The 12,778-nt window shown below is 31.9% G+C and overlaps 1 protein-coding gene across 1 annotated transcript; it reads right to left on the bottom strand.

Annotated features, from left to right (window-relative positions):
• Positions 1–4,670: 4,670 nt before the first annotated feature.
• On the bottom strand, positions 4,671–11,201 carry LOC134655423 (uncharacterized). Its single transcript, XM_063510894.1, has 2 exons — positions 10,164–11,201; positions 4,671–4,705 (listed from the first exon to the last, which is right to left on the bottom strand). The coding sequence occupies exons 1-2, from the start codon at positions 10,873–10,875 to the stop codon at positions 4,671–4,673; spliced, it is 747 nt and encodes a 248-aa protein (XP_063366964.1). The 5' UTR covers positions 10,876–11,201.
• Between the last annotated feature and the right edge of the window lie 1,577 nt (positions 11,202–12,778).

Below are 12,778 nucleotides of genomic sequence, written 5' to 3'. Positions count from 1 at the left end.
TGAAGGGTTTTGTAGGTGTTCAGAAATAAAATACATAAATAAAACAAAAATAAGAATTACAGTGGCCATAAAATAAAATAAAAGTGAGAAAGTGCGTAGGTAGGCACTTATAAATCATAATTATCTTAATTTTCAATTCATATTCCATGAAACCCCTGAGACGTTCCTAATGAATCTAATTAATTCGCGCGCCGCGCAAGATTTCCCACGCAAAGGGTGATGCGAAATTTTCAACAGCTCATAATTTGGGACATGCCTCATACGACCACTTCAATCTCTTAGGTGCCGACCCTATCCACTGTTGGCCACGAAAATGATCCTTATATTACGTGAATACGTTTAAATACTCTGAATAAGTAGAAGAATTGTATACGTTTATAAACAGACGTGAGTTCTAGACAAAATTAAGAAAAAGGTTTGATTTAAAAAAATGTGCGTACCTAAGTTATAAATGCTGCATTACCAGTATCTTACGAAGACCAAACATACCTTTATATATAAATTGAAAAAAAAAAAACTAAATTGTCAGTAGCACTTTAAAAGCAGGCTTGATGTAAGTATAAAACAACAATAATGCCTTTTTATGTGCCACAAAGTAAGTGCAGTAAGCACTGCCAGGCTAAAATAGTCACGTTTTATTATTCGTCGCACTGTCCGTCACTTTCTATCAAACAAGTGTGACAGTGACACTATAAAAGTGCAACTGCCATAATTGTACTTTGCCGTTTTTACTGGCCGTTAGTGTATCTTACCCGACCGCTCTTGCATACGAAATGTTACGGCAAAAAGCACTCGAGCTAAGGCCGTCCCACACGAGTGTGTTTACCTATTAGCGCTATGTACACACATACTTGGCTGCGTCCTCGTGTGTGAGGGCCTTTAGCACTAGATGGGAGTATTCATTACAGGTACGACATTGCCAGTAAAAAGTATTGTGCCTTACGGAACAAAATTTGGAATGTGGTGTACAGCGTTGTACAGAAATTGCGTAAAAATGATTTTAAGTATTTTATTCTAACAAATTTTGACCTAACCTTATTTTCATACTAATAGGACAAGTTAAAGCTTGTAATAAAAATACAAGCTTTATTTAGTTACTACATACAACATGTTTTTTTGCGTTATTTGTATTTAATTTTGGGCAATATAATTCTAAACTATATACATATTCATACACAACAAATACCATAATAACTCAATTTATTTCATTTAACCAACGATTCATATTTCATTAAAATTACGCACTAATGCAATTATAAAGAAAATACACTTATTAGGAAACAAATATCTGGGTGACCGAGCTTCGCTCGGAAAACATATAATAACTCGGAAATGCGCGTTTTCCCAGAGATAAGACCTAGCTAGATCGATTTTTCGCCCCCGAAAACTCCTATATACCAAATTTCATCGAAATCGTTAGAGCCGTTTCCGAGATCCCCGAAATATATATATATATATAAATAAATAAATAAATAAATAAATAAACAAGAATTGCTCGTTTAAAGGTATTAGATAAATTACAATAACCGAAGTGATCTCTCTCTAAAAATTACATTAAAATTGATAAAACAATACAAATTCTGTATGCAAGTAAGAGAGCGTAAACCGTGCTTTATTTATACTACGACTGTTCTCTTTCAAAACAACTCTAATTAGAACAGGACGAATAAGAGCGAAAACTGAATGAAGCAGCTAAAATGGCTGGTTCATAAATCACGTCACACTGTCTCTTGTATACTTAGGTATATATCTCTTTTAGGTAATGTGATACTATATGTTTTAAACTCACCTCTCCGATTTTTTTTATAATTGTGTAGGTACTTATATTTATTTATTTATTAAAGCTTTATTTATTCCATAAATTTTTAACAGTTTTATGTATTATATTATTTGACATGAATGATAGTTTTATATGGACCCCGTTTGGGTAAAAGCCTCCTCCAACCCATGCCATTTTACTCGGTCTTTGGCTGACTCCATCCAGCTTGCACCTGCGACCTTATGAATGTCTTCTGCCCAGCGCCTTCGTGGCTTGCCTGGTTTCCTTTTTCCTTGTGCTATAGGCCCCGGCCATGTTGTTGTTTTAAGTGTCCATCTTTTATCATTAAATCTAGCAATGTGGCCTGCCCATTTCCATTTTAGTCTCAGTGCATGTTGAAGGGAATCTGTGAGTTTTGTTCTCTTTCTTATATCTTCGTTTCTTACTTTGTGTATTTTCCTTAAATGTAGTAGACTTCTTTCCATTGAGCGCTGACACACTGCAATTTTATGTTTTATTTTGTTGGTGAAAGTCCATGTTTGGCTTCCATAAGTTAGGCTGGGCAAAATGCATGTATCCATTATAGTTTTCTTTAGTTTTAGGTGGTAATCCCCTTTCAATATTTCTTTTTGTGCCCAGAACTTTTTCCAACTGCAGTTGACCCTTCTGTCTATTTCCTCCTCGTTACTGTCTGCGTTAAAGGATACTCGTTTTCCCAGGTATATATACTCATTGACATATTCTATGAGATTTTCTGATACCTGTATCTGCTTTCTTTTACTATAATTTGTCATTACTTTGGTTTTTTTGGCGTTCATTTGTAATCCTACTAATTTGCTTTGAGTGTCTAAGGTCTGTAGCATTTGTTCTAGCTCAGTAGCTGATTCGGCGAAGATAACAATGTCATCTGCAAATCTGAGGTGACTTAGGTGACAGTCTTGAATTCTAAGTCCCTTGTTAGTCCAGTTGATTTTCTCAAATACTCCTTGCAGTACAGCTATGAACAGTTTTGATGACAGAGGATCACCTTGTCTGACGCCCCGTCCAATGGTTATCTCATTTCCTTTGCTTTCTAGTTTTACTCGGCTTGTACTTTGTGAGTAGATGTTCTTAATAATGTTTATATAAACCTCGTTTATTCTGTTTGATAGAAGTGCTTTCCAAATTGAGCTGTGAGTTATACTATCAAATGCCTTTGTGTAGTCCACAAAACCAATATATAGCGGGTGGTTAAACTCTTTACATTTTTCAAGTATCTGTTCCAGTGAGTGGATGTGGTCTATAGTGGAAAAACCGGAGCGGAAGCCTGCTTGTTCGATTGGTTGGTTGTTGTCAATCTTTGGTGTTAATCGGCTTAGTATTACCGAAGTAAACAGTTTGTAGACGCTGGACAGTAGACTTATTGGCCTGTAGTTCCCGATGTCTGCAGGGTCGCCTTTTTTGTAAATAAGTATGATTTCCGAGTAGCACCACTGTTTTGGGGCTATTCCAGTTTCAAGGACCATGTTAAACAGTTTTGCTAAGTAAGGAATGAGAGTCGGGGCTCCTATTTTTATGACTTCATTACTTATGTTGTCCGGACCCGGACATTTCTCAGGTTTTAAGTTCTTTATATGTCTGAGGATTTCCTTCTCCGTTATTGGCTCAATTGGATCCAGGTTGAGGTCTTTTGTGGATTCATTCTCATCATTATTATCAGGTTTTTTGTAAAGTTCTTCATAAAAGGATGTGGCATGATCTATAATCTCTTTTCTCGTCTTGGTTTCATTTTGGCCATTTTTTAGTTTATCAATCCAGTCTTTGTGTGTACTTAGTTCTTTATATGCTCTTTTACAGCTTCTGAATTTGTTTAAGTTTTTCTCTATGACAGTTTTTCTATGATTGTTATAGTCCTGTTTAATTGCCTTGTTAGTTGTTTTGAATAGGTGTTTTAGTTCCTCTTTTGTTTCGCTTGTTTTGGCTTTGGTTGCTATTAGTTCTGTTCTTCTGTCTATTAAGTCTATAGTCGATTCCTGTAAAATTCCTCTTGTCTTTTTGCTTTCCTGATTCGAATTTGCAATATTAAGACTCCTTACCATAGCATATTCCAATTTATTATAGAAAGTTTGGCTGTTATTGTCACATTTTGTAAGGTCTAAATCTTTAGTTAAAATTTCTCTTAATTTTTCTATGTATGTAGATTTTTGTTTGTCTGTTTCAGGTGCTTTGGGTACAGAAGTAAAGTTTTTTCTATTTAGTTTAGGACAATTCATTGTGAAGGTACATCTCACTAATCTGTGGTCGGATGGAAATGAGAACTTGTTTAGTACTTCTACATTTTTTATATTTTTGGGTTTGTTGCACATTATAAAATCTATTTCGTTTTTAATTTTTTGATTAGGAGATATCCACGTCCACTTGCAGTTAGGTTTCTTTTTGAAGTGAGTGTTCATTAGGGACAGTTTTTGTTCACAAGCATATTGGACGAGTCTTTCACCTCTTTTATTTCTTGTTCCGTATCCATATCTTCCCATTACTAGGTTTTCATGTTTTTTGGGTTGGCCTATCTTCGCATTGAAGTCTCCCATGACTATTACTATTTTGTCTTGATTTTCATGAGCTTTTCTTAGGTCACTATAGAATTTATTTACCTCATCTTCGTTTGCTGATTCAGTGGGTGCATAGGTCTGTATTATTGTTATAGGGACCTCTCCAAATTTGAGTTTTAAAACCGCAACTCGTTCTGATATTCCACTATAACTAACAATATTTTGTAAGAAGGTCTTTTTGATAAGGAAACCCACTCCATGGAGCCCTTTTGTTTCTCCTTTGTAGCAAAGTATGTATTCTTGGTGCTCTTCGATTTGGCAACCTAGTTTCCGTACTTCACTGAGACCCAATATGTCAAATTTAATTTTGTTAAGGGCATAGGTTAATTGTAGTAGCCGTTCTGGCGAAGATAATGATCTTACATTATAAGTACAGATTTTCAGTTCATTAGATTTAAAGTCGACTGTTTTGTCTGTTTTGTTGTTTGTTTTGTTCTGTGATGGTTGTTTACTATTTGAAATGTGTACCTGGGGTGTTGTTAAGTCTGTTTCCTTGGTTGGAGGGTGTTGGTCTGACGTCCCACGGGGACCAGCCGGGTTGGGACCTGATACTTTGGTTGTTTGTTGTTGCTTTAGTTGCTATGATGTTTCATCCAGTCCGTTTGCTGACCGCTGCCTCGCATATTCATAGGAGTTTGAGTTAGATCTGGCTCTCATCCAAGGACCGGAAAACCCCTCTTTACGCTTAATCCTATCCATTCGGTAACCCAATCAATTCGGTTACCGTATCATTCGGTAACCCTATCATACTGTTACCTGATTGTAACGGTAAGCTTATTGAAACGGTAACCTTAACCTTTAACCGAGTTAATCTCAAAACCCCATCGCGTTAGGGTTTTTGTTAGGGGTTTTTAACCGGTTTTTATTCAGTTATGGTAACCTTTATTATCGGTTGCTTATTGGTTTGCTACATTCGTATTTAGTGATGTGCCGTCAGTCAAATACCTATACCTACTAAAAGAAATAGTTAATTTATTAATAGAACTAATAGTTTATTTTGTTATTTTTGTAAAAAAAAATTTAATTTTGCTTATTTTAATGTTTTTGTTTATTTTAATGTTTTTGTTTATTTTGTTCATTTTTTTGTTTTGTTTATTTTACTTATTTCATTTATTTAATTTGTTATTAATTTTGTTAATTTTATTTATATAATTTATTTTGATTATTTTGTTTATTTTTTTATTTTTAATTTATTTTATATATTTTATATATTTTGTTTATTTTGTTTATTTAATTTATTTTGTTTATTTTATTTATTTTGTCTATTTTTTTATTTTTTATATATATATATTTTTTTTATTATTTATTTGTTTTATTTGTTTTATTTTATTTATTTTATTTATTTTATTTATTTTATTTATTTTATTTATTTTATTTATTTTATTTATTTTATTTATTTTATTTATTTTATTTATTTTATTTATTTTATTTATTTTATTTATTTTATTTATTTTATTTATTTTATTTATTTTATTTATTTTATTTATTTTATTTATTTTATTTATTTTATTTATTTTATTTATTTTATTTATTTTATTTATTTTATTTATTTTATTTATTTTATTTATTTTATTTATTTTATTTATTTTATTTATTTTATTTATTTTATTTATTTTATTTATTTTATTTATTTTATTTATTTTATTTATTTTATTTATTTTATTTATTTTATTTATTTTATTTATTTTATTTATTTTATTTATTTTATTTATTTTATTTATTTTATTTATTTTATTTATTTTATTTATTTTATTTATTTTATTTATTTTATTTATTTTATTTATTTTATTTATTTTATTTATTTTATTTATTTTATTTATTTTATTTATTTTATTTATTTTATTTATTTTATTTATTTTATTTATTTTATTTATTTTATTTATTTTATTTGTTTTATTTATTTTATTTATTTATTTTGTTTATTTTATTTATCTTATTTATTTTATTAGGATAAAGTTCATTTATTTAACTTAAAAGGTAATAATAAAAAAACATTACAACTATGTATTAAAAATTTAAAACCTAAACTAAAATTAAAATAAACCTACTTAAAAATTAAACTAATACTTATAATATTATACAAAAACTAAAATGCAATACTAATAAAATAGATGAAAATAATATAATTTATTTTATTTGTTTTATTTATTTCATTTATTTTATTTGTTTTATCTGTTTTATTTATTATAGAAACTTACAAAATTAAAAGTAGTAGTAACTACAAAAGTTAAATTAATTCAGAATAATATTCTAATTGAATAAAACGTTATTTAGTATAATCCTACATCTGGAATAAATATTCCGTTTTGTCTTTTTCATTTAAGATAAAAGTGTCATGAATAGTCATGATTTATTCACTTTCATTTTATTCTAAAATAACGAGTGCAAGAATTATTCTTATTCAAATCGATTGGAATAAAAATGAAATTTCTGTTTTTATTCTTATTCTTATTCAAGTTATTTTTTGCCCAACTCTGCTCTAGATTACTCTCGTGTTGTTGAAGGTGACTATTGAACAAAATCTGCAAAATATATTTCATGTATGAAGTCAATTATTTGCACTTCCTAGTACCTAATAACATGAAGATAATAAATATACCTACACAGGCGAAGCAACATGCGTATTTAAATCGAAACGCTGCGCTCCGCTGGCACGCGCGCTACAACGCAAGTGCACCGAATGTTTAAAGGTCGTGGTATTTTCTATTGTATTAGGATATTTAGGATTAAGCAGAATGCGGTGAGAGTCATAGTGACAACAATAAAGCCTTATTATTGTACTACACTACAGTATTGTTATCAGTGCTCTGCCGTGTCATGACTAATTGATGTAATTGTAGATACATGAGTTAGTGGTAACAAGGTTAAATGGCATTTATTTGGTCATATTATACGTCATATTATATGCAGTACAATGTATATAGATAGTAAAATGAATTTCACCCCTCTTTTCAATGGTCGGATTGATTTGAATTTTTTGAAGCCTTCGAAACAGTGATGATAATTTTATAATGAAGCTACATAGAAAGTAAACTGCGATATTATAATTATGATGGTTCAATGTATATTTCTTTGCGTATTAAGTATGTATTTTGTTTATTATTCCTATAAGCCTTGAGGTCTTACGTATGCTATCTCTTTCACACCTACGGAAAGTGAATGAGATAGTAAATTACTGCAGGTAAGAAAAGAGTCCTACGCTTATCACTATAATTAAATAGATTTGCAGAAATTTGCAGGCGTGTTTCCACTTGAGACCGTCATTTATTACTCATTGGCAATAGGATTAAGTCGTGGCGTGGTGAATTCTTTGTCAGCATTTGCTAAACACGTGCGGCAAGCGTTGTGTCAAACGATATTAATACCTGTTAATTTCCGTCTAAATAATAAATGCAAATTTTAAATATCAGAAGAGCTTTTAAAAACACCATAAGTCTTGGTAGTAACTCGGATACTGAAACCACATACTATAGTTCATTTTTTTTAGCATTAGAAATAAGGTAAACAATCTTGATGTCTCTTTTTTAATTGAAAAGCACATTTTAAAAATAAGTTACGGTAAATATGTAACAATTCTCTGGAATCTAATACGATCTTTTATAGTCTTCTGCTTTCATAAGTAATAGTTATGGTTTTTAAAAAGTGTTTTTCAATTAAAACACATGTCAAAATCGCTTACCTTCTTTCAAGTTCTTTCTAATGCTAAAAAAAACGAACTATAAACATAATTCGAAAACAGAAAAAAATCATGAGTATTTTCCCCATTTGTTCCTGCCCAACGTGATCGCCGCAATACATGAGGCGGGGACATATGGGAATGATTCAAATGAAGCGCCTATTCCCATCTGTGCCCGGCGGGGAGAAATAGCAATACACCATATCGAGCCATTCCTTATCCTACCTTTAAAAACATCTTTTTTAGGGTTCCGTACCCAAAGGGTATAAACGGGACCCTATTACTAAGACTCCTCTGTCCGTCTGTCTGTCACCAGGCTGTATCTCATGAACCGTGATAGCTAGGCAGTTGAAATTTTCACAAATAATTAATTTCTGTTGCTGCTATTACAACAAATACTAAAAACAGCATATAATATATATCTAAGTGGGGCTCCCATACAACAAACGTGATTTATTTGCTGGTTTTTGCGTAATGGTGCGGAACTCTTCCTGCGCGAGTCAGACTCGCACATGGCCGGTTTTTTATTTTTTACATTAATTTAGGCACAGTGAGCCATTGAAGAGTTTCGCTATCCACCATCCGTTCAGAGCAGCTGAATTGTACCTGATGATTTAGTTATCACATTAAAATAAATACGGGTATCGTCCAATACCAAGACTATGCGGCAGTAAATTAAATTTGTAAGATTTTATTGCATAAAATCAGGTATAAATTAGTCAAGAAACATAGTAGTTTCTTGTCTAATTTACTCCTATCTATACGTAACGCCTATACGGCACCCAGACTACATGTTTAATCCAGGAATATTATTTAGAATATAAAATCATGATTATATTTATTTGATTAAGAATGAGATTATTCTTATTCAATTTTTTCACATACGAATTATTTCCGATCAAAATTATTTGAATAATTTTGACGGGAATAAAATCAACATGATTTTATTCTTAGGAATTCTTATTTAAATAATGATTTTATTCTTGAATGCCCAACACTGCTTACTAAGTATGTATGTATCTATTTAATTTAATCAAAACTATTTCACCTACCAATGTTATAGATACCCAATGAATATGTATAATGAATTCTGGTATTAATGAAAGATTTGTAGTATTAAAATAAGTTTATAACTGCTATAGATATATATTTTCTGATCGCTGCATTAAGCGGTACAAGGTAAATTACGACTTTTAGCTCATACAACTCACCGCATCTGAAAACATTTTAAACTAAAGTCTATTTTTTATTCGGTAGACTAAAATGACATTTCATAGTATGAACATCATGTGTCATTTCATTTCATACTATGAAATGTCATTTTAGTCTACCGAATAAAAAAATAGACTTTAATTGCTTATTATAAAATAAGCTCATAATAACTAGTACATATGTCATTTGTTAACAATGGTAAAATATCTACCACAATCCGCTAGCGCATGTATCTTTATCACAAAGTGATTTTTTTTAAATCACTTAAGATAAATTATACCTAACTAGGTACCAGTAAAATTACTAGTTAGGTGAAAATTTTTCTTTAAATCAGTCTTTAATCTGTAGGTACCAAGTGTGAACCCGAAAATAAAAATAATAATCTAAGTAGCATAAAATATAACTAAATAATAGCAGATATTACTAGGATATGATGTTGTTTACTTGCAACCCCTTTTCTAAAAATTTCTAAACTAGAATTGCTCCGAAATTAACAAAAACAAGGAACACACAGGTATAAAGATAAACAAAGGAATGGCCGCGCTGCGGCTGTCGCTCACTTATGTTTTCAATTTTAGCTTAAGGACTCAAAGTACAATATTGTTTGAATTGACAATAAGCGAAGTTACCGGCAAAAAAACTTGTTTGTGCTGGAGGCTTCATAGACCGCCCATGCTAACCACGGTTATTCAATAATAAGTTGTATTTAAGTCTGCGTAAAGATTACAATCGTTTGAACTGGTTCAAAACCTTATTATGAGGTAACAGAATAGACTGGGTTTTTATTTCGGTTACCGGTAACAGGGGTTAACTCGATCTGATACGGTTACCGAATCAAAGTGTTACCTTATCAGACGGTTACCGTTATGGTAGGGGTTTTTATAACCACTTCTAAAATAACCCTATGAAAAACCCCGGTTAAGGTAACCGGTTCCGGTCCCTGCTCTCATCAGATCAAAGGCATTCGTTTTATTATGTAGTGACGATGACGAGGTAGCATTCTGTTGTTTCTTCGGTTGAGAGTTGCTTGAAGGGGAAGTAGACAGCTCTCTTTTTCTGTTTTCTCTCTTGTCTGGGTTATCTTTGATTATTAACTTGTCGTATTTTATATAAGCCACCTTTCCCTTGTTCCTTTCTTCAACTAATTGAGGTATTAATGCTTTCCTTTTTTCTAAAACCGCTTTGGAGTAATCTTCTGCGAGTTGTAAAACTTTAGACTTGTTCTTGTTTCTTAGTACTTCTGCCTTTTTCCATCCGTTTACAAAGGACAGAACAGTAGGTCTTGGTTTTCCGCTAGTTTTTTCCTTTCCAATGCGGTACATTTTATTTATGTCAGAAGCTTCAATGGATATGTTGAGTTCGGTCAGGAATTGTTCTTGCACCTTTTTGATAAGTTCTATCATAGATTTCTCCCCTTCGTTCAGCCCGTGTATAATTATGTTGTTGTTTTTCTTTTCGTTTTCCATAAATTCTATTTTCTTCTCGAGTAAGTCCACCTTCTTTTTTAATTTTTCGTTTTCTTCTATAAAAGGTTTTAGTTTTTCATCTATTTTTTCAGTTATTCGATTTGTGATTAATTCGGTTAGGTTCTGCATTTCTATTTGCATTTTTGCAAAATAGAGTTCAAATTGCGCTTCCATATTTTGATGTGCGTAGAATGGAACGTAGTTTTAGTAGGATATTGACTCTGCACTCTGGCAACACTATGATGACAGTTGGACGTTAACTTAACTGTCACTGCTTGTCTCTGCTTAAATCGTAACCTCTAAATATCCGCTCCTTATTTGTCCCGAAATATGCTTTTATAATCGGCTTTTCGCACCGAAACTATTATTTTGAACACTTTTTATCACTTTGTCTATCACTTGAGATTGTTTTTAGTGGAAACTTCTTCTTCTAACTATTTATTTCGCTTTGTTTTAACGGAGTGACACTACCGAGCTGTTAACGTTTTGACAACCGGAACCGGAAACCTGTAGGTACTAAGTATACTTAATTCTTCCTTTAGCCATATGCCTTACGGGAACTACTGCGCCGGTAAACTACCAATTTTTAGTATGTTGTTGTTGTTGGGCATAGTATTGGGACCCAAAACTGCCGGGAAATAATTGCGCAACGCATCTAATTCAACATAATGACAGCGAATCAACATGGCTCCCGCCTCATTGCGAATACTGAATGTTGCACCCAAACTTTGCAGATACAGGTGTCGAGTTTTAAATGAAAGCAGATTAAATATATATTATATACAACTACATTTAGTTCAAACAAATGTTTCAAAAATATTACAGCTTTAGAGTTATTTACAAAGACATCAAAGCATACATGGTCGTAGACGGCATGAGTGAAAGGCATAATATAAGTTATAACATCATGATCATCATAACTTAAGAGCTTTGCTCTTGTCGGTGGAGGAATCGCCAATTATTTCTTTCTTGTGCCAGTCTTTTAATTTCCTCATACGACGTGTCAATTTTTGTTTTTTAAGTTACTTACAACATAATTGAACGTAATTTTTGCTGAATAAGAGTAAAAATATAAACGCTTTTTAGTATTTGTGTGGCGTTTTTTAAATATTTAGTCATAAATGCACATTTCTAGAACCTCTTCAACTACTTAAATTTTGCTAATATTGAGGAACCTCCACACTTAACTCAAAATATGTAAATGACACTTTAGATGCAAAGCTTTAATCTCTACAAGATTACCACAGAATATACAGCAACGGCTAGTTCTATTTAATTGTAGCGTAACTACTTGAACTCTTTGAACTAGACATATTAGATGTCTAAGATATCACCAAGATACGACAACGATATTTTTAAGATCTAGCCTGTCAAATTTGACATCTCCGCGATTCTGGAGATACTCTTGAACGATTTCCACAATGTCTAAAACGTCTCGTTATGTATTTTTAGATCTCAAAACGATTTTGAAACGATCTTAACACGATAATTTAACGTAAAAGTGACATTGGTTGCCCGAATTGAACTGCAAAAGATATCTAGTTGAAATCGAAACTACCAGGTATCTAGTACATATCGTATCGTTCTCTTCTCTAGAACGGATCTTGTTTTCCGAATACCGCGGTTTGTATGTTCGCGATAAACTCAAAAACCATGATTTTCATGCGGTTTTCACCTATCGATAGAGTGATTCTTGAGAAAGGTTTATGTGTATAATTTGTTAACCCGTGCGAAGCCTGGGCTGGTCGCTAGTAGTACCTGCATCACGGATCATAACTATCATAAGTATCAAATACATTTGTTACAAGTAATGAGACTATTTATTTCAGTTAGCACAACCTTAAAGAGATTGCGTTGTTTTTTTATAGAGGTTTCTACTATGTCCACGTTCTTGTTACTTACCAGACCAGCCCTAGTAGCACGGTAGCATTTTTATCGTTTATCACCATGCCTGTCACGTTCTAACAAGTATGTAAGTGAGAAAGTGACGGGCATAGTGATAGTCGATAAAAATGGAACCGTGCTGAGCCCGCAGCTTGATGCTACCCTAATAAGTATTGCATGGTCATGAAAACTA

The sequence above is a fragment of the Cydia amplana genome, chromosome 2 (genome assembly GCF_948474715.1).
Source record: "Cydia amplana chromosome 2, ilCydAmpl1.1, whole genome shotgun sequence".
In the NCBI taxonomy this organism is placed as follows: domain Eukaryota; kingdom Metazoa; phylum Arthropoda; class Insecta; order Lepidoptera; family Tortricidae; genus Cydia; species Cydia amplana.
The sequence above is the reverse complement of the archived record's forward strand: the minus strand, read 5'-3'. Positions and strand labels throughout refer to the sequence as shown.